Source organism: Labrus mixtus, chromosome 11, assembly GCF_963584025.1.
Source record: "Labrus mixtus chromosome 11, fLabMix1.1, whole genome shotgun sequence".
NCBI classification, from domain to species: Eukaryota; Metazoa; Chordata; class Actinopteri; order Labriformes; family Labridae; genus Labrus; species Labrus mixtus.
Genome location: NC_083622.1, coordinates 995685 through 1020822, shown reverse-complemented (window position 1 = coordinate 1020822; position 25138 = coordinate 995685). Strand labels below are relative to the sequence as shown.

The window sequence follows — 25138 nt, the reverse complement described above, 5'->3', positions numbered from 1 at the left end:
CTCTTTTATATTTTCTTTTTGAATCTCTCGCTGCGTGTCACATGAGAGGGGACACTTTTAAGAGGGAGTCTCGCTCTGCTTGAGCTCTAACTCATCCTGAAGAAGCTTGAAAATCTGACGTTCTCTGGATGCTTTTTATCCAAACCGACTCACACACGAAGGGTCCGACGGGGAGCGTGTGAAGCGTTTTAAAGTAAACAAGTGTTTGATCTTCAACATTTCAGTGTCATTTATTCAGCTGCTCTCTTTTCATTTGATCCACTTCACTCCACCTGACACCTGATGACTCAAAGAGATGTGAGCCGCTTCATTCAGCAGTAACATTTGTTGTTGTGGTTTTGAGACCAAGCTACAACCTCCAGCGTTAAAAAAAAAGAAGCAGAAGCTGAAGTGCAAAGAGACCTGCAGTTCCTAAAGTGTCCACTTGAGGCCACCTCCAAAGACCCCCCTTAGGTCCCGTATTTAAAAATGTTTACAGCCTGGTGCAAAAGGCTAATCGTCATGCATACATTTACATAATCAGGGACGTGATTTGACAGGTAGCTGTTTGTCTGGAGTCCTAAGCTCCGCCCCTTTGTCTGTTTCTAGACACTATTTCCAATATGGCGCCTCCATGAAACGTCCGTCCAGAAACCAATAGGTGACGTCGCTGACACTACGTCCATTTTGTTTCCAACAGAATGATGTTCAACCTGAGCGTTGGAGTTGTTGGAGGGTGGTGGTGTGATTTATCTTGATTATATGGATTAAAAAGAAAGATGTAAAATGAACGTATGCGGCCTTAAAAATATCTGGACGGCCTGCCTGAGTATCGTCTCTGTTCAGTTTTAAAGAGACGAGCGACGAGCTGAAAGTCGGCCTCACTTCCTGACTTTAAAATCATGAATGCGACTTAAAAATCGTGTTGGAAATCGGCCTCACTCTGCACAGCGTTCACACGGCCTGAAACCAAACAAACGCTACCTGTTCAAACCTTAAAAGTCTTATTGAACTCTTTAATCCTGTTTGTCCTTCTGTCTTTGTTTCATCGTTTGAAATGCCTCAAACCTTTCCACACTTCATCACCTCACATGTCTGCAGTTTAAATTCCTCTTTGCATCTGTTCTTTTTCCCTCCTTGTGTTCTCAAGTTTTCTCGTCTTACATCACCTTCATGCCTTCTCTTTATCTAACGTATCTGCTGCGCTGTTTAGTCCAAAAATCTGCCTTCAAACCGTCGACTTCTCTCTCCGTTTCTCCCTGTGACTTTTCAGTCTCTACGATCCCTTCCACCCCTCTCTCTTGTTTCATGTCACCTCTCAGTAATCTCAGAGGTTTTATTGTTTTTTTTGTCTTTTTTCTCTCCGACATGAGATCAAAGTACCTGGATGGTTTGCCTTCGAAGCGGTACACCTTCTCGCTCCAGTCATCAAGGTCGGGGGATTGAACTCGTCCGAGCAGCGTCGTCGGGAGGATACCTGTCAGGTGAAAGACAGGAGAGGAAAAAAAAGTTTAAAAAATGAATCAGCTTTGAAAAGAATTAGGTTTGAGAGCGAGGGGGCTCCCTTTAGGGAACGAGCCAAAATGTGAAGAGTGAAGGAGAGAAAGTGGAGGCTTCTTTAAGGAGATAAGGTTAGCGGGCGACGCCTCATTGGCACGCACGGTCACGGTTTGACAGCGCAGCGGGAAGATGAGCTCACATTAGAAGCACTCGCACCCCCCCTCTCTCTCTCTCTCTTCCAAACGCAGCGCTGTAATCTCTTTAGCTGTGAAATCAGCTGCCTTTTTAAAAATGGCTCCTGTTTGTGCGCTCGTCAAACCTGCGACTTAAGCTGGAGTTAATTGTTTGCTTCATGGCATGTTGCTGAGCTACGTGATGGAGTCGTATTAGCGGGGTTAATGTACTTTCATGTGGAAAAAGGCCCCAGAGGAGGAAATCCACTAAAAATACATGAGAGAAGAAAATCAGAGTTTTTCCAGTAAATTACAGGAGGCTGACAGATGGTATGAATCGCTAAATAAGTGATGAGGGGGGGCGAGCAGTCGACTGTGACGAGTACTGTCTTAAAAACATGAGCTCTCAGGAGGTGTTGGGGGGGGGGGGGGGGGGGCCATCGAGAGACGTGAGGGTTAGACCAGAAACACCAGGTCACCCCCTCAGACCAGCAGCAATAAAACCCCCTGTACAACATCAGGAAGATCAGACCTTACCTGTCAGAACATGCTACATGCTACACAGCTCCTGGTACAGGCTCTTGTGATATCTCTACTGGCAGGTCTTCCTACAGTCACTATCAAACCTCTGCAAATGATACAAAATGCAGCAGCACCACTGGTCTTCAACCTTCCTAAAAGAGCACACGTCACTCCGCTGTTCATCTCCTTACACTGGCTCCCAGTTACTGCTCGCATCAAATTTAAAACTCTGCTGCTCGCTTACAAAACAGCGACTGAAACGGCTCCTCCTTACTTTAACTCTCTGATCCAGGTCTACACTCCCCCCCCCCCCCCCACTACGCTCTGCCAATGAAAGGCGTCTGATCCAACCTTCACAACAGGGTCCTAAGACGCTGACTAGACTCTTCTCCTCTGTCGCCCCCCGGTGGTGGAATGAACTTCCAAACTCCATTCAATCTGCAGAGTCCCTCTGCACCTTTAAGAAAAAGCTAAAGACCCAGCTCTTTCATGAATACCTACTAACTTAATGATGATGGTCTCCATATTATTGATGATGATGATGGTAATGACGATGGTTTTTGTTTGATAACGACGACTTATAAGATGGTTTCTATACTGATTAGAGCTCTCAAGAACTGCCCTCAATGTTGTGCTTTGCCTCTGGTCACTTCCTGTCAGCACCTGTGTGTCCAATCAGACTCAAAGCTGATCGTTTGCTCTTACTGACATTGTTCCCTTTTTTCTAGATCCTTGCTTGTGTTGTTCTTACTCTCTGATGTACGTCACTTTGGATAAAAGAGTCTGCTAAGTGAATTGTAGAATTGTAGAATTGTAGAATGTGCTGTAAATAAAACTGAAAATACACAAACCTTCATAACTGTAGACGACGAAGCTGGTGTGTCCAGGTGAGTGAGGGTGGTCGTTCCTGTCGCCGATGACGACGGTCAGCGTGCTGGTGGAGCTCATCGGAGGAGAGCCGCTGTCGATCATGAGGATCGGGAGGAGGTACTCCTTCTGCCGCTCGCGGTCGAAGGTCCGGAGGGCGGTGACGGCGGCGCTCCCGTTCCGAAAGTCGGTCAGATTGAAGTTGGTGGCGTCCGAGGTGAGCATGAGGAGTCGTATGGAGAATGGTCCCCCGTTGGCGGAGGTGTCCCGGTCGGTGGCGTGCAGGAGCGTGGAGGTGTCGTTCATCTGAACCGCTTGGGGCGCCGCCATGTTCTCCCAGACGACGGGCCTGTAGGGGGCCTCGAACTCCGGCCCGTTGTCGTTGATGTCGAGCACAGTTACCATGACGATGGCAGAACCGGTCAAAGACGGACTCCCGCTGTCTGCGGCGAGGACCACGATCCTGTGCTGTGAGATCTTCTCCCGGTCCAGAGCGTCCGCCACGACCACCCAGCCCGACTGGTCCACCAGAAACTGACCGTAGGGGTCCGACTCTTTGGCGACGCTGTAAGAGAAGCGTCCGTTTTGGCCCGAGTCCAGATCCGACGCCGTCACCTGGGCAACGATCGTCCCCACAGGAACGTCTTCAGACATGGCGGGCGACTCGTAGAACTGCGGGAGGAACACGGGGGCGTGGTCGTTGGCATCCTCCACCTGGACGAGGCAGTGAGCGAGGCCGAAGAAGTCGGCGTCCTCCGCTTTCAGGGTCAGGTTGAAGGTTCTCTCCTGGGGCTTCTCGAAGTCGACCCTCTTCTTGAGTTTCACAACGCCGCGTCGGTTCGCTTTGTCCGTCTCCACGAAGAACTTCCTGTCCTCGTCGCCACCGACGATGCTGAAGGTGACCACGGCGTTCTCGCCCTCGTCTCCGTCCGTGGCGGAAACCACGAGGACCTCGCTGTTCACCTCCAGGTCCTCGGTCACCTGAAAACAAACAGACGATCTTTAACGTCTCTGATGAGCGAGCTGCTACTCGAACACACCGCGGCGCGTCGGACTCACCTGAGCGCTGTAGAGTCTTTGAGTGAAGACCGGCGGGTGATCGTTGACATCAGAAATCAAGATGGTGGCCGTCCCCGTTCCCGCCAAACCCCCTCCGTCCCTGGCCTCCACCACGACCAGGTACCGCTCCTCGGCCTCGCGGTCCAGCGAGCGCAGCACAGTGTAGATGGTCCCCGTGCTGGCGTTGATGGAGAACAGGTTGAGGTTGATCTCGTTGCGCACGTTCCTGATGATGCTGTAGGTCAGCATGGCGTTCTTGCCCTCGTTGGGGTCGTCCAGGTCCATGGCTCGCATCTCCATCACGGAGGTGTCGGCGGGAGAGTTTTCGGGCACTTGGCCGACGAAGCACCCGTCTATTTCCAGCGCCGGACACGGGAAGAAGGGCGCGTTGTCGTTGACGTCTTTGACCTCCAAGAGCACGTCGGCGAATCCCGTGAGTCCCGCTCCGCCTTCGTCCGTAGCCAGCACGAGGAACCTCCACGCCGCCCTCTCCTCTCGGTCCAGGCGTCTCTGGGAGTAGATTCTTCCGGTGCGTTCGTCGATGGAGAACTCGCCGCCAGCGCCCTGGCCGTGGAGGGAGTATCGTAGAGCGGTCTGGTCGGCTTCCTGGTCGGGATCTGTGGCCGAAACCTGCAAAGAAAAACATCCAAAATCAAACATCTAGGTCGTCGATTCCATCTAAGCTAGGATGAAGTATTACAGACTGGGTGATCTTGTTGTATAATTTCACATCATTAAACTCTTTATATGTGATTTTTTGATCCAGCAGATGTCGCCCTTGAGCACCAGCATGAAACCAAAACAACTGGCGCTGCATTGTTGTGTTAGCATGCTAATGCTAGCGATCTTTATTATGCTCGTATCTTCACACTGCATGTAAATTTACCTGAAATGAGCGTGATCTAGAAACACAGTTAAGCAGTGAGTACAGTATGTTATTCTTCTTTTCTCTAGTCCCTCAATTAAACAACTTTTATACACGAGGGGAGGAGTCAGCCGGCCGTCCGGGCGATGTAAACAAAGTGAAGATAGGACTCTGAAAACTCTGAAAACATCACAGACAGTGGGACTTGGGTGTTACACCCATTGTAGACAGTCATGACTCACAGAGTTATTTTCAGAGGATAAACTTGATTTATATATTTAAGAGTGAAAAATCAGATATTAAGACTTTAAGAACAGAAATAAATCAGTGTCTTGAATCAAATATTAGATTTTTTATGTCTTGAGTTATTATGTTGGTTTAAGCAGCTTCAACATCCAGCTGATCTCAAGAATTTGAATTGAGTTGAATTCTATTTGATCTTGTTCATGTCTTGTGTTTGTATCTTGAGTTTTGTAGCATTGCCTCAGCTCCTAAACTTCTGTTTTTAAAAATGTATTTCTGAAACCTCGTTCATGGACGTTAGAGAGAGGCTTGAGGATGTTCACATTGGTTATATTTTAACAAATGAAGTCTTATTGATTGATTGATATATACAGAGGATACACTAGATTTCTGCTACATGTAAGTGTGATATATAACCAACAGCTAAACAGCATCATCATAAAACAAAATGTTTCACTAAACCAGGACAGCGACAGATTTGGACTCCAGCTGCATTCTTCTTCTTCTTCTTTAAAAATAATAAACTGTTGCTGTTTGTTCAGACAGTGGGATTGCTTTTTTTCATTTTGTACTAAATGTCAAGCCCAGAAAACAGAACATGAGGCAGGGAGCTGATAGCAGCAGCTGCCCCCACACTCCCTGCAACACAGGAATAAACATTCCTCTGTAGCTTTGTCCTGTTTGTGTAATTAACCTGCCTGCTATCTGTGAGAACGAGGGGACGAGAGCACGAGCCCCTCACATCTGTCACCGCGACACACTGTGCAATTAAAAGTTAATAGACGCCAACAAAAGCAAAGGAAGAAGTACACTTTCACCCTTTCTTCTCCTCTTTTCTCACCAGAGGGTTTGTTTACAGAAGCCTTTGAAGTCCCCCCCCCCCCCTCCTCCTCCTCGCCACTTCCCGCCTCTGCCACCTCCTCCCCTGTTGCCTCTCCGCGTTCCCTGACAACGTGACGCAGGTAGACAATATTGAAGATGAGCGGGCCGCGGCGCCACAGAGGAGGAGGTGCAGGTGAAGTCAAGAAATATTCATTTCAAATTGGATTTTCCCCCTCCGCTCGCTATCTGCTGAATTGTATTAACACACGGGGGGCTCAGAGCGCGATGCGTTCAGGGAGGGGCCGGCATCCGAGCGCTCGGAAAAAAAACTATTGAGAGAGTTAGAGAGGAACGGAGCGTACATCAAATCAATTCCAGCAGCTAGGCGAGGGGGGGGGAGCAGGGTCCCGGGTTGAGGACTCGGTGACACATGCCTCTCTGAAGGGGATTACTTCCTGGCCCCTCTCTCCGACACACTTCCACCTTTTTTAATCTGATTCAGCTCGCCGGCACACATGCACATTACCATGAATTACCGGGGAGAGGTGTGACGAAGAGCGGGTGAAAGCAACAGTCTTTCTCAGTGAACGTTCCCCGATCCCTCGGCCTTCCTGTGAGGAGGTTTCTGGTTCCTCTGTTAGATATTTCAGTTTCTCCCCCCAGGCGGTCACTCTGATGAACACTAAACAGTCACAGAGTGTCAGACCTGTCACAGTGAAGTGACTCTAAACCAACCGTCACTGTGAATATACATATGTGTATATATATATTATTTAATTTAAATGATCAATATACACACACTTATTATGTAAATACTGTAATCAACATCTTAATTGACCCATCTGTCACATAATTGTATTTTACTTATCATGTTACTTCAGCATCTTTTACACTGTTTCATATTCATGTAAATATTAGTCTTTTCTTATTCTGTTTATTGTTGATATTTAATGTTGTACCTGTTCATAAGAGAGCACAGTTCACCAAAGTTAAATTCCTTGTGTGTGTGTGTGAGCACACCTGGACAATAAATCTGATTCTGATTGTGTGAAACAACGTCTCACACACACACACACACACACACACACACACACACACACACACACACACACACACACACACACACACACACACACACACACACACACACGATGTGTTAGAGCGAGGTCACTGGATCTGTGCTGAGGTGTCGCTGCAGGCTAATTCACCGCCGCGTTTAAAAGTGTGACCAATGCTATTAGATGTGTCTGCGCTAAACCCGATACGTTTTCACATCTTGTTCACATAAACACAACAGAGTCCTCGAGAGTGATGACGGCGCGTCGATCTCACGTCGACGTTTTTAAACAGTTTCATCTGGACTGAGCCGACATCTGATCGGCGCTTCTTTTTGAACCGTTTAGCTTTAGCGCTCTAAAACATTCAGCGAGCTCTCAACACTTTCTAGTCCCTCACTTTGTGTTCTCTGGTTGTTCTGTGCAGGGTCACACAGAGGCTGGAGATGTCCCAGAATGCACTGGGTGACATGGATTTGTTGCCAAGATTTTTTTTTATTACAAAGACAGTTCAGCTCGGAGCTGTATTTGGGTCAGGTTGCTATAACGACGGCTATGATTGGCCGTGATCTTTTTGATGTTTTTCCAGGTTTGAACTCTGATCCCGCCGGGGTCTGGCGTTGGTTTGATTGGCTGTATTTGCCAATCGAGGATTGCGTTGCTGCCCTTGCAGCCTGTGTCGTTACCTTTGAGTTATCAGCGTTAGTAAGACGCCATAGAATCAACATGACCGACCTCGAGCATGAAGACAGGAAGCTGCGTGAGCTCCTCCGTCACGGCGGCGTGGTACTCGGTCTGGCTGAAGACGGGCGCCTCGTCGTTGCGGTTGCCCACCTGGACCACCACCAGCGTCTCGTTCTCCCACTTCCCGTCGGAGGCGACCAGCCGCAGCTCGTAGCGCTGCTCCATCTCGTAGTCGAGCGGCTGAGCCACGAAGATGGTGCCCACCTCGGGCTCCACGTCGAAGGTGCCCATGGCGTTCCCCGAGGTGATCTGGTAACGCAGCTTAGCGTTGGCACCTTGAGGGGGGAGGAGAGAGAGAGAGAGAGAGGAGGTCAAAGGTCAATCAATCAATAAGACTTGAACAACCTCGAGCCTCTCTCTCTAACGTTCATGCAGAAGGTTTCAGAAATACATTTTTAATAACAGATGTTTCAGCAACGCTACAAAACTCAAGACTCAAACACACGACATGAACCAACAAAACAATAACTGAAGACATTCAAAAATCTAATATTTGAGCTTTGGAGCAGGGAGGCTAAATGCATTTAGATTCAGATTCAGAGTTCTTATTGTCTCACAAGGGGAAATTTGCGTCACCTCATGAGCACACAGAAGACAAGAAACACAAGAACAACATCACCATGAAACATAAACCAAAACAAATTGGAAAATCAGACAACACAGCAAAATATAAAACCAAATAAAATCAGTCAAGAGCCCAAACCAGAATGGAAATTCAAGTTCTTAAAGTGCAAATTCATCATCAATGAAACATCATCTTGTGGTGAGGCAGACTTTAAAAGGAAGGTTCAGGATCTTGATGTCAGTCCATCCATACATTATCTAAACTGCTTTTTGCCATTCGGGGTCGCAGGATGGCTGGAGCCGATCTCAGCTGTCATTGGACGAGAGGCGGGGTTACACCCTGGACTGGTCTCCAGCCAATCACAGAGCTGACATACAGAGACAGACAACCAGACACACTCACATTCACACCTACGGACAATTTAGATTCAAAATAGGAACCTCCTCACTACATTAACAATAAATTAATAAATAAACAATAAATAAACAAAAAAATAGATATTTTATTCATACAATTTACAAAACAGTATGTTATAAGTGGAATCTTTGGAGGTTGATTTTTGAGACAAAAACAGTAAAACATTAGCAGAACCCATCGTGTAAAACATCAACAACTGTTTTCCAATCTGATGTATTTTTTACCAGAGACAGGAAGAAGTCCCAGCGTTGAGCCGTCCATCACACTGAGACACTGAGACTCGTCTTGTTCAAATCAAACTCCTTGAATGATATCGGAGCAGATCTTCATGCACACAAACTTGGATTTGATTGGCAGCGGACACAGAAAAAAAAATGGGATACCCCCCGAGTGGACGGCAGCAGCAGATATCAAATATTAGAGAGGAAAACAGGAGTGTCTCTCACAGCGGGGCTCATTAGCTGCCTCTCTCTCTCGCTCTCGCTCTCTCTCTCTCTCTAACACACACTTCTGGGATACCCAAATTTGTTCTCCTCTCCTCGCCTCTCTCCTCCACATCCTTGATTTATTCCACTCCTCTGCAAAATATTTTGGTGACAAGTCCAAGGCTGATTGGAGAGCGGCTGCTCGCCGGCATTTTGTTCAAAATCGTGCATCGTTCATGTAGAGGTAAATAAAAACAAGCTTGCTAACAGTTAGTGTAGCAAAGCAGACGAGAAGGTTGATCGTATTCAAAAGACATTTTTATATTAAACTGGTCTGACGACGGTCAGACGACGGTCAGCTCTGTCGCCCTGCAGAGGTCAGCTCTGTCTCTGTCGCCCTGCGGAGGTCAGCTCTGTCTCTGTCGCCCTGCGGAGGTCAGCTCTGTCTCTGTCGCCCTGCAGAGGTCAGCTCTGTTGCCCTGCAGAGGTCAGCTCTGTCGCCCTGCAGAGGTCAGCTCTGTTGCCCTGCAGAGGTCAGCTCTGTTGCCCTGCAGAGGTCAGCTCTGTCGCCCTGCAGAGGTCAGCTCTGTCTCTGTCGCCCTGCAGAGGTCAGCTCTGTCTCTGTCGCCCTGCAGAGGTCAGCTCTGTCTCTGTCGCCCTGCAGAGGTCAGCTCTGTCTCTGTTGCCCTGCAGAGGTCAGCTCTGTTGCCCTGCAGAGGTCAGCTCTGTCGCCCTGCAGAGGTCAGCTCTGTCTCTGTCGCCCTGCAGAGGTCAGCTCTGTCGCCCTGCAGAGGTCAGCTCTGTTGCCCTGCAGAGGTCAGCTCTGTCGCCCTGCAGAGGTCAGCTCTGTCTCTGTCGCCCTGCAGAGGTCAGCTCTGTCTCTGTCGCCCTGCAGAGGTCAGCTCTGTCGCCCTGCAGAGGTCAGCTCTGTCTCTGTCGCCCTGCAGAGGTCAGCTCTGTTGCCCTGCAGAGGTCTTATTCTCCTTATGAGTGAGTTCACTTCAGTTGTAGCTTTTCTCCCCTTCCTCTTATTTTAATCCTCCTCATTGGAGCCATTTAATGTCCTATTACTGTTTCCTTCCCTTCTTTCCTTGACCTGCTTCCTTTGCCCCTCCATTCTTCCTTTACTTCCTCCTCTCCTACCTCTCTCACTTCCTCTCCTCTCATCACCTGTCTTTGTTTTGAAATATTCATGCCTCAGATTCTCCTTCCTGCTCCATATTTGTCTCCTTCTTACCTTTGCCTTTCTTCTTTACACCTTCCACTGATTTTTCTTACAAACCGGTTTTCAATATCCCTCCTTCCTTTTCCTTATATCCTTGATTCCTCTGTCCTCTTCCTTTCCTCATTTCTTGCTTCTCTTTCCTCTCCATAAACTCTTTTTTGTGTCTCCTCGCTTCCTTTTTTCACATTCCTTTTCTGGCTTCATCTCTCTCTTTCTTCCTGATTTTAGAGATGCAGACAAAAACAGAAACATGGTAAACACACACATGTACACACACACACACACACACACACACACACACACACATGTACACACACACACACACATGTACACACACAAACAGGCCAGAGGCAGGTCTGTCTGGGTTTTGGGCCCGCTCTGTGTTTACGGGCACCAAGGAGACTTCAGGAGACAAACACCATCTGTGGAGACATGCAGGACCTTCATTACCACACCGCAGAGCAACGCGTGTGTGTGTGTGTCTGTGTGTGTGTGTGTGTGTGTGTGTGTGAGCGAGTGAGGGGAAGCTTAAGTGCACCGGTCCGTCACATCCTCTGAACACGATCTGTGGTGACACTCGGCGAGCGTCTGAGTGTGTGTGTGAATGTGAGTGTGTGTGTGTGTGTGTGTGTGTGTGTGAATGTGTGTAAGGGGAGTAGTTCCAGCGGTTTCTTGCCTCGAGCAGCCTCCCTAATGATCAGTCTGGCCATATGGTGTTGCCCTCTTAACAAACACACACACACACGCGCACACACACACACACACACACACACACACACACACACACACACACACACACACACACACACACACACACACACACACACACACACACACACTGGGGGATAGTGCCGATTTAATTCGAAGCCTAGCAGGAGGCCTAAAAATTGAGATTAAGGTCAGATCTGCGCTCCTCGTGAGGTGGACCTGAGGGGGAAGTCGACCCTGAGCGCTGACTGCAGGTCGACACTCTGAAGGACTCCACTCATCACTGGAGGAAGTTTCCATTTCGATTAAAAAAAAACAGCATTAGAGAAACATGTCATGTTGTGGCCTCAGATAGCTGAGAGAGATACTGCAGCTTTTTGAAATGCAGTGAACCGCAGTACCCAGAAGTCCAGTGACACAAACAAAGGCAAAAAGGCAGACGAGCAACTCCCGCATCGTGCAGGTTACAGGGTCTGCTGTGTTTGTAGGGAGAGATGTAACAGCTGTTTCTGTTTTAAAAATCATCTTCCTCTGTTACAAAAAAGTCTCTCTCCATAGGATCATTTCTGTAATGAGGTCAGAGCTTTCACACCTGCAGAAAACTCCTAAAAACTCCTGACATTTGCAGGAGGAGATGTATGTGTGAATACAAAAAAAAACAAGTATTAACTCTGACTTCACTCAGAGTTTCTCCTCCAGCCTCCTTGTATTTATTCTGCAGAAAGTCAGAGTGATCTGATGTGAGAACACAGCAGGATATAATCAGGAGAATTCACCTGGAGCCAGTGGGAGGAGCCAGTGGGAGGGGGTGGTGACCTTTATTCCCTGTGATCGCTGCACGACCATAGACCGTCTGCACGCCACCTCTACCATCTCCGTGCTCTAATCAACCTGCTGCTGCATGTTTCCTGTTCTCCAGGATGTTCTTCTCCTCTCTTTAGTTCACATTGAGATTCTCTTCAACTACATGTAGCGTTGATACAAAGACACATATTCTCATTATAGCCTCCTATAGAGCACTCTGCTGCGTCCTCCAGGTGTGCATGTGTGAAAACAAACTTTTAATGGACGCACTTCGATCAGCCAAAGTTGCTGAAAATCTTTATGTTAGTCATTTCAACCCCAAATATGTAAAAACAGGTCTGAGTCACATCATACTGGAGTAATGATTCATTCCAACTTTCTCTTGTTTTAGCTTCTGGAGAGGCGGCTGAGGTGAAAGATAACAAAATAATGAACTTTGAATAAACCGGTTCCACATTCTGACTTTGTATTATAAACCAACAACACCTACTGAACCACCATCAACATCTTCATCATCATCATCAACACCTTCATCATCATCATCATCACTGTCTGTCTGAACAGTTACATCCCAAATTACAATCACACACACGCTCTCTCATCCTCATTATCACTTCACTACACTGCAGCAGAATGTGTGTGTGTGTGTGTGTGTGTGTGTGTGTGTGTGTGTGTGTGTGTGTGTGTGTGTGTGTGTGTGTGTGTGTGTGTGTGTGTGTGTGTGTGTTTACTAAACCCCGGGGCGACACTAAACTGAAACACCAAACTCAGCGGAATTAAAAAAAGAGCCTCTTGATCTCATTACCAGACGCTCTCTTAGTTCGGCAAATTTTCCACTCGGAGGACCAAACGGGATCCAGAAAAAACACGGGCGGGCGACAAAAGCTGCTGCGCCTAATCAGCTTTAAGACGGGGAGGCATGGGGGGGCGGGGGGGAGGGGGGGGGGGTGTTATCTAAACCCACCCCTCACATACACCCCACCCTACCTTTGATTACCCCGACAAACAACATTAAGGCAGAAAAATAAATACAGAAATGTGTGTTTGTTCTGCTGAACGCTCAATGATAACAAACTGTGGATTATCTTAGAATTTATTCTGCCGAGGTCAGACAACATTTCAGAACACACATGGCTTCCTGTTAGAAAGTACAGCCTACACATCGCTGTCCTTCTTTCCAAGGCTAGAAAGAAGAGCTCACCTTCACTTGTAAATCTGAAACTCCACAGTTTGTTATAAAAGGAGTCTGGGTCCTTAAAGTGAAGGTTTGATGGCTGCTTGTGCTTAAAAAAACAAACCTTTAAGATGCAGCTTTTACAGCGTGAGTCACTGCTGCAGGCTGCAGAGATCCTAAAGCTCCAGGACCAGGAGATCCAGGACCCCCCCCCCCCTCATTTAGAGCTCAACATATGTGGAAACAGGAACCTGGATTAAAAATAACTGCAGGGATGTCACTTTAAAAAACGCTTTCTGTCGTTTTCTGGAGCAGTTTGTGGGGTGTCACTAGGGGGGTCAACGAGGGGCAACAGTGACTGTCTTGTGGATTAATCGTTACAGACTAATCAGGTCTGTCTCTCTGAGAGTGCTGACTCAGCAGGGATCAGGTCCTATCGTGTCTTTAATCTCATCCCTCATACCCGCCCTTTGAGGAAGGTTTGGGGTGTTTGAGTAACCCCCCCCCCCCCAGTGGTTCGGGGTCAGGGGGTGTTTGTTAATTACCCCGGGGTCTCCCTGATGAGACACAAACTGGGGGATAAAGCGTCTACGTTTTGGGATGGATTCAGCAGAAGTTTTGCTATCGTAGCATTTCTTAATCCCGTGTTCAGCGTCTTCCTGGAGCTCGCAGGGATCCGTCTGAGGGGAATAAACGCTGAATCCAGACTCTCACAACAACAACAACAACAACAACAACAACAACCAGCGCACACTACACAAACAGAAAAAAGACAAAAACAGCAGCTTGAACGTTTATCTGGTAACAATGAAAAATGTGAAGCCAAGCAGATTTTGAAACCTGGGGAGTCTAGAGACACGTAATGCCTAACGGGACCTCACTGAGACCTAGGACCACATGGGTCCAAAGTGGGTCCAAAGTGGGTCCAAAGCAGGACTTGAGTACTCATCCTACAGGACCAGTAACCATGGCACCAGTAGGAATGTGTCATCATGATATTCACCTTGTGCAGAACCTAAAAATCAAGTGAATGTGGGGGCGCTGGTGGTCCGGTGGTTAGAGCGCACGCCCCATGTACGGAGGCTTTAGTCTTCCAAACGGGCGGCCCAGGTTGGAATCCCACCTGTGGCTCCTTTCCCACATTTAAAAATGTTTTTAAAAAAAATCAAGCGAATGTGGACGGAGCAGCAAGAAGAGAAAATATGATCACAGTGAGGCGACATGCTGAGCAGACAAAGCTCGACGGTGACCTTTTGGTTGAATCGCTTTTAGAACTTTGGAGCGGCTCGTTGAAGAAGAACAACGCAGAGTTGCTAAACACTGGCGGTTAGCTTGTGCTAACTCGCTAAATGATCTGCTCTTCCATTAAAACAAATGTTATATCCTCAGATAGCGTGCAGCGTAGCTACAAGCTGTAAACATACACGCTAACCCTGCGGTGAGCGTGCACCTCTGGTGGCGGTGAGCTCAGGAGGAGGGGCGCAGTTTGAATGTTATGAGGAGCAACCAACATTTCTACAGACTCTTGGGGTTGCAAAGAGGTGGAACATTTCAGGTACATTTCCAGAAACTCTCCCTGGGAAGTTAAGCTGGGGAATTTTGTAAATATATATCTTATTTAGTATCTAACTTTTCAGCTAGCTATCTACTGTATGAATACATTTTTATGTGATATTTGCAGATTAAACATTAATACCATACTTCACATTTTTTAAATATATTACTCCATAATATCATCAAAGCTTTATCACTTTATTTAATCCACAGGATAAAATGTGTGGCTTCAATAGTCTTGTGCTCTGGTCCAGGTTTCTAGAAATCATGAGTGCATGTGATGGAGAAGTGCACTGTGCATGTAGGGGGCGTGGCCTCATTAGCCCTGCAGTAAGCAGTGTGCTATTCAAGTGTACTTGCATGAAATCTAGTTGTTTTAGTCAAGACAATGCTTAACTATATTTTCCCGAACTATTCTTAAGATCCTGTTAAGGGCTAACCTTCAATTTTCCCGTTTTATTCCCATAAATTCCCGTTTATTCCCATGGAAACTTTGAAATTCCCAGAATTTTGCATTTTGCATTTCTACTGAATCCACCTGAGTCTGTTCCTGCAGTCTAGAAGTCGAGTTTCATTCCTGGGACAAGCATTTTTATTTCTGCTTTGTTTTGTTTGATTTTATTTGAGTGTTAAAAAGTAGAAAATGACTCAACGACTTAAGACAGAAGGACTGAGAGCGAGACGAGACGAGTGCATCTCAAATCAAAGTAAACTCTCTAAGTTTCATTGTGACAGTGAAGTCACTGAGTTAGCTCTAAGATTGGCATAAAGTGTCTTTAAATATATTTTAATTGGCCAGAGTGCACCTGAGAACAAGAAACTATCTTTGCAAAGAAAAACTGTATCAACTCGACTAAAGCTGTTAAAATATAACTAAGAGGAAGGATGAGTAACCTTGAAGAAATCGAGTCAATTAAACTCCAGAGTGAAACATTATTCAACTGCGTGGTTTCTCCGTGCTGTCAGATTCAATCACTGCTCTGACTTTAAACGACGTGTCTGCGAGTCGTTAGTGAGGTTTAAAAACTTTGACTCCATCGTCACACATCTGTAATCTCAGACTCTGATGCTTCTTATTCTCACGTCTTGTTAGGGCAGCCTCTGCACTGATCTGTTTCCTGTTTCTGACTGATACAGTAAACGGCTCTGTTCTTAAACCTCATCACACTCTGAGGCAAAGTTTGGGGAGCGTGCACGAGAGCGACGGGAAGTTCTGGATTCTCCTGAGGGACTCTGGAATACCGAGTGTGAGCGCGTGCAGAGAGAAGGAATAAAGGTTAAAGATTAAAAAGAGAAAAAACAAATAATCAGACGTCTCTCTCCTTCCTTCACTCACTCGGAGTAAAGAAAACCCCCGAGGCTGTGAGGCGCCGCCAGCAGCCGTCATTAACACAGAAAGAAAGAGACGGGGGAGAGGGGGGGAGGGAGGGGGAGACGTTTGTTCTGTTGTTGTTTTCAGATTTCTTTTCCCCGCGTCCTGCTGCTTATTGGTTTAGAGCGGAGGAGGAAGAGGAGCGAGGGACAAACACAAACAAAGAGACAAACATCAAATCTGTCGACCTCAAGGGAGCAGCAGAACCCACTAATGAGCTGTGACAGCGAGGGGAGAGGAGAGGAGAGGAGGAGAGGAGGGGAGGAGAGAGGAGAGGAGAGGAGAGGAGAGGAGGGGAGGAGAGGAGACGAGATGAGACAAGAGGAGAGGAGAGGAGGGGAGAGGAGGGGAGGGGAGGGGAGAGGAGAGGAGAGGAGAGGAGAGGAGAGGAGAGGAGAGGAGAGGAGGGGAGAGGAGAGGAGAGGAGAGGAGAGGAGAGGAGACGAGAGGAGAGGAGACGAGAGGAGGGGAGGAGACGAGACGAGACGAGACGAGACGAGACGAGAGGAGAGGAGGAGAGGAGAGGAGAGGAGTGGAGGAGAGGAGAGGAGGGAAGGGGAGGGGAGGAGAGGAGAGGAGAGGAGAGGAGAGGTGAGGAGAGGAGAGGAGAGGACAGGTGAGGTGAGGTGAGGAGAGGAGAGGAGAGGAGAGGACAGGTGAGGAGAGGAGAGGAGAGGAGAGGAAGGAGGAGAGGAGGAGAGGGAGGGAGAGAGGAGAGGAGAGGAGAGGAGAGGAGGAGGGAGAGGAGACGAGATGAGACAAGAGGAGAGGAGAGGAGGGAGAGGAGAGGAGAGGAGAGGAGAGGAGAGGAGAGAGGAGGAGGAGAGGAGGAGAGGGAGAGGAGAGGAGAGGAGAGGAGGGGAGGGGAGGGGAGGAGAGGAGTGGAGAGGAGAGGAGACGAGACGAGAGGAGAAGACGAGACGAGAGGAGAGGAGAGGAGAGGAGACGAGAGGAGAGGAGAGGAGACGAGAGGAGGGGAGGAGACGAGACGAGACGAGACGAGAGGAGAGGAGAGGAGGAGAGGAGGGGAGGAGAGAGGAGAGGAGAGGAGAGGAGAGGAGGGGAGGAGAGGAGAGGAGACGAGATGAGACAAGAGGAGAGGAGAGGAGGGGAGAGGAGAGGAGAGGAGAGGAGAGGAGAGGAGAGGAGAGGAGAGGAGAGGAGAGGAGAGGAGAGGAGAGGAGAGAGGAGAGGAGAGGAGAGGAGGGGAGGGGAGGGGAGGAGAGGAGTGGAGAGGAGACGAGACGAGAGGAGAGGAGAGGAGAGGAGACGAGAGGAGAGGAGACGAGAGGAGGGGAGGAGACGAGACGAGACGAGACGAGACGAGACGAGAGGAGGAGAGGAGAGGAGGGAAGGGGAGGGGAGGAGAGGAGAGGAGAGGAGAGGAGAGGTGAGGTGAGGTGAGGTGAGGAGAGGAGAGGAGAGGACAGGTGAGGTGAGGTGAGGTGAGGTGAGGAGAGGAGAGGAGAGGACAGGTGAGGAGAGGAGAGGAGAGGAGAGGAGAGGTGAGGTGAGGAGAGGAGGAGGAACAGCATTCAGAGCATTGACTGTTTTTAAACATGACGTCACATCTCCACCTCCTCCTGTTGTACAAAAGTGAAGCCAAAGTCCCCGCAGCAGACGCTGAGATACTGTGCAGGGATTGGCTGGTATTTGATGTCCCGCCTCTTCCTCTAACAGAACACACACCTCAAACAAGAAGAGATGCTAAAGTCGTCCTCATGTCACTCACCTTCGTCCTCGTCGTTGGCGGTGACCGTGATGAGGACGTAGCCGACCTCCTTGTCTTCCTCTACGCTCACCTCGTAGACCGGCTGGGGGAACGCCGGCGCGTTGTCGTTAACGTCCGTGATGAAGATCCTGACGTAGGCCGTGTCTGAAGACGGGACAGATTCATGATGAGATGATGGAAACATTTCTCAACACAATGAATGAACTGGATGAAGGAGCTCTTCTCACCGGTGTTGGGCTGCCCCTGCTGACCCGGTCTGGAGGACTCGGAGCCGTCCTGCGATTGGACCTCGATCAGGTAGGACGCTTTCTGCTCGCGGTCGAAGGACGCTCGGGTGACGATGACGCCGCTGCGAGAGTCGATGCTGAAGAACTGAGAGTCCCCGCTCTCGTCTTTCAGGATCACGTAGTGGATCTGAGGAAGGAGGAGAAGAAGAAGGAGACATAAGAGAAGCTGAAGAAGTTAACAGACAGTAAGAGAGCTGTTATCTTTCCTCACCTTGCCGTGCAGACCCGAGTCCAGGTCCGTTGCCGACACCTGAGCGACCGAGGTGCCAATCTCCGCCCCCTCGGGAACCGTGGCCTCGTAGGTGGACGACAGGAAGAAAGGGACGTTGTCGTTCACGTCTGAAAATCATGGAAAAAAAAAGAAGTGGTTAAAAAAAGCTTGATTAATCATTTTTGTTTTTCTGTTGTTGGCAGGAGGACTCGAGCAGTCTGTCATCTCCTCTCCTCTCCTCTCATCTCCTCTCTCCTCTCCTCTCCTCTCATCTCCTCTCTCCTACTCTCCCCTCCTCCCCTCCTCTCCCCTCTCCTCTCTCCTCTCATCTCCTCTCCTCTCATCTCCTCTCTCCTCTCCTCTCCTCTCATCTCCTCTCTCCTACTCTCCCCTCCTCCCCTCCTCTCCCCTCTCCTCTCTCCTCTCCCCTCTCCTCCCCTCCTCCTCTCCTACTCTCTCCTCCCCTCCCCTCTCCTCTCCTCTCCTACTCTCTCCTCTCTCCTACTCTCTCCTCCCCTCTCCTCTCTCCTACTCTCTCCTTCCCTCTCCTCTCATCTCCTCTCTCCTCTCATCTCCTCTCCTCTCCTCTCCCCTCCTCTCCCCTCTCCTCTCCTCTCTCCTCTCCTCTCCTCTCCCCTCTCCTCCCCTCCTCCTCTCCTCCCCTCCCCTCTCCTCTCCTCCCCTCCTCTCATCTCCTCTCCTCTCCTCTCCCCTCCTCTCCCCTCCTCTCTCCTCTCCTCCCCTCTCCTCTCATCTCCTCTCCCCTCCTCTCCCCTCTCCTCCTCTCTCCTCTCCTCTCCTCTCCTCCCCTCTCCTCTCCCCTCCTCTCCTCCCCTCTCCTCTCCTCCTCTCTCCTCCCCTCTCCTCTCTCCTCCTCCCCTCTCCTCCCTCCTCTCCTCTCCTCCTCCCCTCTCCTCTCCTCTCCTACTCTTTCCTCTCCTCTCCTCTCTCCTCTCCTACTCTTTCCTCTCCTCTCCTCTCCTCCCCTCCTCTCCTCTCCTCTCTCCTCTCCTACTCTTTCCTCTCCTCTCCTCTCTCCTACTCTCTCCTCTCCTCTCCTGGGAGTCAGTCCGTGGTTTCAGACGTCCATCAGAACGCCAGTCTCCCCTCGCTAATGAAGACAGAGTTATTAGTGAGGAATTATCCTCCCAACACCGTGAAGAGTCCACAAAGCAGCTTGTCAGCTCACTTTTCTAGCTCCGCTAAGCCAATTACAGCGTCCGATGTGGGTTTGTTCAAAGCCACTCAAAGTGTTTTCTCCTGATTGGGAAATGAGTCAGTGTTAAAAAATGAGGCGGCGTGGAGCTCACACATCCAGTCGCCGCTGTTCTCTTTCTTTCTTTTTTTTAAACTTCAGGGACGAGCAGATATATGAAGTCCATTATTCCTCCAGCAGGTTGGTTCACTATAGAGCTGCAGACGCTCCCACATCACAGCAGCTCTGATGGTCACCGCTGAACCGTCACTTCTTTATGACGGCCTAACTATGGATCATATTTTACCCATGGTTCATAGTTCATTGGAAAAGTTGCTGCACTTAAAGGGATACTTCACCCATTTGCATTAATCTTTGTATCATTAGAGACCTGGTAGTATTTTTGAATGGTCGTGCACCCCGCCCTCATTTTCCCCTGAGATGTGAAATCTTTGTATTTCTGAGTCTGTAAAGGAGCTTCCAGTGATTTTTGCGTCATTGGAAGCTGTTACAGTTAGCGGGGTGAAACTACAACGCTAGTTCCTCATATTTTCGACGACTGGAGCTACAGACCAATCACAGATCAGTGGGTGGGAACTCACTCCCAGAATCTAAACTTAACGTCCGCCATATTGCTAGGAAGCTATGCTAACAGGCTCTATGGAGAAAGCTGATAATGGAGAAAAAATATAAATATAGCCGCGAGACGGCTGCTGCAGACAGACCGGTCTTGTGTTTTGGCTGCTATGGCCACCAGGGCCGCCGCTGGCTGCTAGCCACTGGTCGCTGGCCATTGGGGCCGCCGCGACACAAGACCGGCCTGTCGGCAGTAACTGTCTCGCGGCTATATTGCTGGCCGCCGCCGGCCGCTGCCATCTCAGCAGCCGAGACATCAGCGGCTGTGAGGACGAGGAGCCCGGGCCGGGTCGAGCTGGGGCGGACTGGTAGTGTCGGTGCTCTCACTGTTTGTCTATGGACACAGACACAGAGTCTGTTTTCTGACAGGAATTTACAAGATGAATTCTGGAAGAAATCTCTGAATCAGTTGAGGAAACGGCCGTATGTGTTGAAGTAAATATGTAAATAGAGGACCTTAGTGGGAGTGGCCTGCGGTGCTGTGCATTCTGGGATTTGGTGTCTTTCATCCACACGAGCCAAAAAGACACTTTCTGCCTTTTCACGGCCAAGAAGACAAACTTCAAAATGTATTTCACATTTCTACATATATGACCCAATGTCAATACATATTCATGTTTCAACGGGTGAAGTATCCCTTTAAACGTGACCATAAGAGAGTAAGACATTTATGACCACGCCCCGCCCTCTCACCTGTCACGTTGACGTAGACGGTCGTGAAGGACGCGAGCGGCACGGCGGCGACGTTCTGGACTCTGACCCTGAGCGTGAAGAAGCGAGTCGTCTCGTAGTCCAGGTTCTCGGCCACCAGGATGGACGCCGAGCTGTCGGCCCGGTTCGGCTTGACGTAGAACCGGACGGGCATGTTGGTCTCCGGGACTTGACCCTCCTCCAGGTTGTAGGTCACGCGGGGGTCACCGAGCGGGGACGTGGCCTTGATGGTCTGAGGGGAGGGACAGAGGGGAGGACATTGAATCACACTTTGAATTGTGTGTTTTTGTGTCAGCGCTGTGTGAGAGAACAGTCACTTCACATCTTTAGAGGGTCATCTCTGATAAAGTCGGTGGTTTCTGGACGGTTTTGCAGAATATTAACAGACCTCACCCCTCAGATTGAGCTCATGAAATAGAGAGAGTAATATGCAGCTCTGCACAAACACTGCTGCAGACCTAGCCATAACAACAACTCCCACATGTCATCACAATCCAGCTCAGAATAAAAGCCAAAGAAGAAGAAAGAAGACGTGATGACATCATTTTACTACACAGCTGTTTGCCGTCGGCAGCAAACCGTTCATCATCATAACGGCTCTAACGTCTCCCAGATCCATAAACCAAAACACTCACTGACAGTATGACAGTTTAAGATACACAACTGTACGACTAAGAATGCAGCGTTTCAACGGTCAGAGCGTCAGATCCTTATATGGACATCAGGCGCTGAGCGAGGAAAGTCCAGAGGTTTGAACGACCTAAAAAGGTCTCAGATCAGTTTTCTGATGATGCTTTCTGTGTGAAAAAATATGTGATTGGATCCGTGTGTGTGTGTGTGTGTGTGTGTGTGTGTGTGTGTGTTCTTTGTCCTGATAGCATCCACCAGCAGCAGAGGTTTTAAGAGTCATATTATTCTCTTGACTGCAGTGAGCTGACCTTAGAGAGAGAGAGAGAGTATGTGTGTGTGTGTGTGTGTGTGTGTGTGTGTGTGTGTGTGTGTGTCTGTGTGTGTGCGTGTGTGTGTGTGTGTGTGTGTGTGTGTGTGTGTGTGTGTGTGTGTGTGTGCGTGCTTTTAAGGCTCTTGTTCTTCCTGACCACACACTCCGGCCTCGGCAGGGAAGGATTGTGTTTTTCACGGTTGAGTGATGCGACCACAATTTAATGTTCTGAGCGTAAGGGTATGACCTGTACTGTTCGACACACACACACACACACACACACACACACACACACACACACACACACACACACACACACACACACACACACACACACACACACACACACACACACACACACACACACACACACACACACACACACACACACACACACACGGAGGACTCTTTGCTCCACACATATACAGGAAGGAACACATCGATTCTTCTGATTCATGCAGCGACAGAACAGATGTTTAGAATATGAATAGTCATTTAAACTTTCATAAACCCGTCACCGATCATCAGAGTGTTTTTAGTGTTTCACATCTCGTCTCAAACATCTCGTCTGTTTGTACCATAGGCTGCACATACGAGCTGACGGCGTCCCTCAGCCTCCTTCTGTTGAAGCGGGTGAAGCCAGGACAGCACCATGACGGGCGCTCACATGTTGTGAATATGAAACCAGACTTGGTGCAGTAGGAAAATCGGTGTTGATAGCATGCGGCTATCTCTACTGAAAACACACATTTAACTGATTAAAGGTCAAAGGGCCCTCAGGTGGGTCCAGTCCAGGGAACAGGTTATTGTGTCGGGATGAAGCAGACACTCTTTATGGAAGTTCAATCACTTTTGTATTAGTGTTAGAGGACGTGCATTAAAAACTCTTTTTCCTGTGATGACAGTTCCTTTGAGTTGTTTTCTTGTTGTCTCATGAAATCAAAGTTGTGTGACTGAGGAACAAGGAGAGCCGGCGACAAGCACTTTCTCAACATCTCAAGAAATGAACTCTTTATCACGGGAAAACCAGCGTGGTTATCCTGAGATATCAACAAGAATAAGTCTAGATCTGAAGATCTCAGAGTGATGTATGAATGTTTGTCCGCTCAGGGCTTCCATATTAAAGTGCAGTTAGTGCAAACCTGAAGCCGATGGCTCCTTTGTACACCACAAAGACCCGGTCCGGGACATGGGTTAGCTCGCCGTCTGCAGCCCGCGGCTCCATTAAAAAAAGAGAAACGGTTCACCTTGAAGCAGCTGCAGTCTTTGTTTCCTGCAGAGGTTACATGTTCCCTCACAGAGACACGCAGACACGCTGAGTGAGAAACGCTGTCTGCAACTTCAAACACCAAAACCCTCTCAACACTCTCTCTCTCTACCGCCGACCAGAGCAGCTCGAACGCCCCTTTAAAGACACTCTCATGTCTTTTCTACCCACACACACACACACACACACACACACACACACACACTTGTTGACACAGTTGCAGCGAGCACATTAAAGTTCAAAGGAAATCAATTCCATGCTAATTATGAAGGGACAGGTAGAGGAGGCAGGCAGCAGGTGAAAGTAGACCTCTCTCTCTCTCTCTCTCTCTCTCTCTCTCTCTCTTAGCTCCTCCCTCTGGGTCCGCCCGGAGGTCTCCTTCTAGTGTGACTCAAATGGGGGAAAGCCCAAAGGACTCTGGGAATGTGCCTGACTTCCTGCTGGGAATATCGACACAGCTTTTACTTAAGTTAAGGACCGGATGGCTTGTGGCACCAGCACCAGTTCTCCTGCAGACAGGAACCCCCCTTAAAGACCCCCAGGAGACAAGGCTGACTAGATCAACAAACTTCCAGGACCAGGAAATAATCCTGCAGGGGGAAGTTAATGTAAGGAAACCAAACGTAAATCCCTTTTCTCTCAAGTCTTGACACTCTGCTTCCTCCACACACGACCTGATGTTTGATGCTCCACCAGCGTTCACGTTCTCTCTTTAAAGATTATTTTATCGCCTCTTTGTCTTTATTGATAAGACACCTGCAGAGAGCGGGGCAGACATGCATCAAAGGGTCGAGGTCAGGAGTTGGACCTGCAGCCGATGTGTCGAGGACTGTAGGACTTTACCTTGACTATTTCTCTACTAAAACTGTTAATCTGTTGAAAACTGGACAATATTTAAACATCAAAAGTTCAATCTATACATGAACCGTGCAATATGTACGCTGTTAATCCATCAGGTGTATTCATATTTGTAAATATTGTTTATATTTTCAATGACCTGCGCTTGAACATAGCTTATTATTTATACTACTTTATTATTGCTTTCACTTGGTACTTATGCTTATTATATTGTTATACTATTTTTATTTTATTTGATATTGTGAATCTGTACTTCCTGCTGATTTTTGGTGTTATGAGCAACTGTAGCAAACAAATCTCCCCCTGGGATTAATAAAGTATTTCTGATTCTGATTCTGATAGCCTGTGAGAGTTCAGAGATCCTCCTTACCCCATCCTCCATTATCTGACAGGAAGAAGAAAGCCTGTAAGGGCTATTGGCTATGTGCGTTTTTCGGCTAAGCCTGAGGGTATTGATAACACATAAGATGGATTACAGGTCAAGACTTCCTTTATGTAAACTTGTCAAACGCCCCCTTTCACAATGCCAGGTCACGACCGGGACTCCGTCTCCTTTGTGACGCCTCACAGTCAGTGTGACTCTCACAGAGATTTGATCACATCTTAAAGGAGATTATTAAAAAGATAACTTGTTTTTGGAAATTGGTTCAAAAATTGGATTTCAGGGATTTCATTTTCTGCCTCAACAAACAGACTATTTACCTGCGTGCAACGAAAAGCTTTCTCAAGTGTGATTAGTCAATTCACCTTCGACTACTCAATGAAACCAGAACATTTACAATACCAACATGTTGTCAAGCACCTGCAGAGTTTCCACTCGTGTTCAGAATTCTGATAAAAGACTTAGTACCAACAAACCTTGAAAGGCTTTTTATCTTTTTCAGGTAAACAAAACATTTCATTACAAATGATGCTGAGTGATGAAGCTGCAACAACAAACACCACATCTTTGAGCACTACTTTATTCTCCACTAAAGAGGCTTTGAAGGACCAATCAGTGAGATGTGTAGAGAGTGAGATGATAAAGGTATCTTACTATCAGACATTAAGGAAACATGTTGAAGTGCTGGCCTCTCTGACAACAATGCAGCAGTCAGTATGTCCTCCTTCTAACTTTAGATTCTGATCCTGAATGCTCTGGATTTGTTTGGACCAGAGAAGGTAGGCGCTTTTAAGACGACCCCCACACAGCCGTTTTGGACGCCCCTCGGTTTGTCAGATATGAGAG

General features: G+C 48.3%; 1 protein-coding gene across 1 annotated transcript in view; it reads right to left on the bottom strand.

Moving 5' to 3' along the window:
- si:dkey-22o22.2 (putative neural-cadherin 2) overlaps window positions 1-25138 on the bottom strand; it is a 146776-nt gene that overhangs the window by 20198 nt on the left and 101440 nt on the right. Inside the window, exons 12-19 of the mRNA XM_061049385.1 lie at window positions 20828-21077; window positions 18304-18431; window positions 18033-18219; window positions 17806-17949; window positions 7821-8104; window positions 4101-4730; window positions 3026-4022; window positions 1363-1456 (exon numbers count right to left, since the gene is read on the bottom strand). Of these exons, the coding sequence (XP_060905368.1) occupies window positions 1363-1456; window positions 3026-4022; window positions 4101-4730; window positions 7821-8104; window positions 17806-17949; window positions 18033-18219; window positions 18304-18431; window positions 20828-21077 (2714 nt within the window). The remainder of the gene's footprint in view (window positions 1-1362; window positions 1457-3025; window positions 4023-4100; window positions 4731-7820; window positions 8105-17805; window positions 17950-18032; window positions 18220-18303; window positions 18432-20827; window positions 21078-25138) is intronic.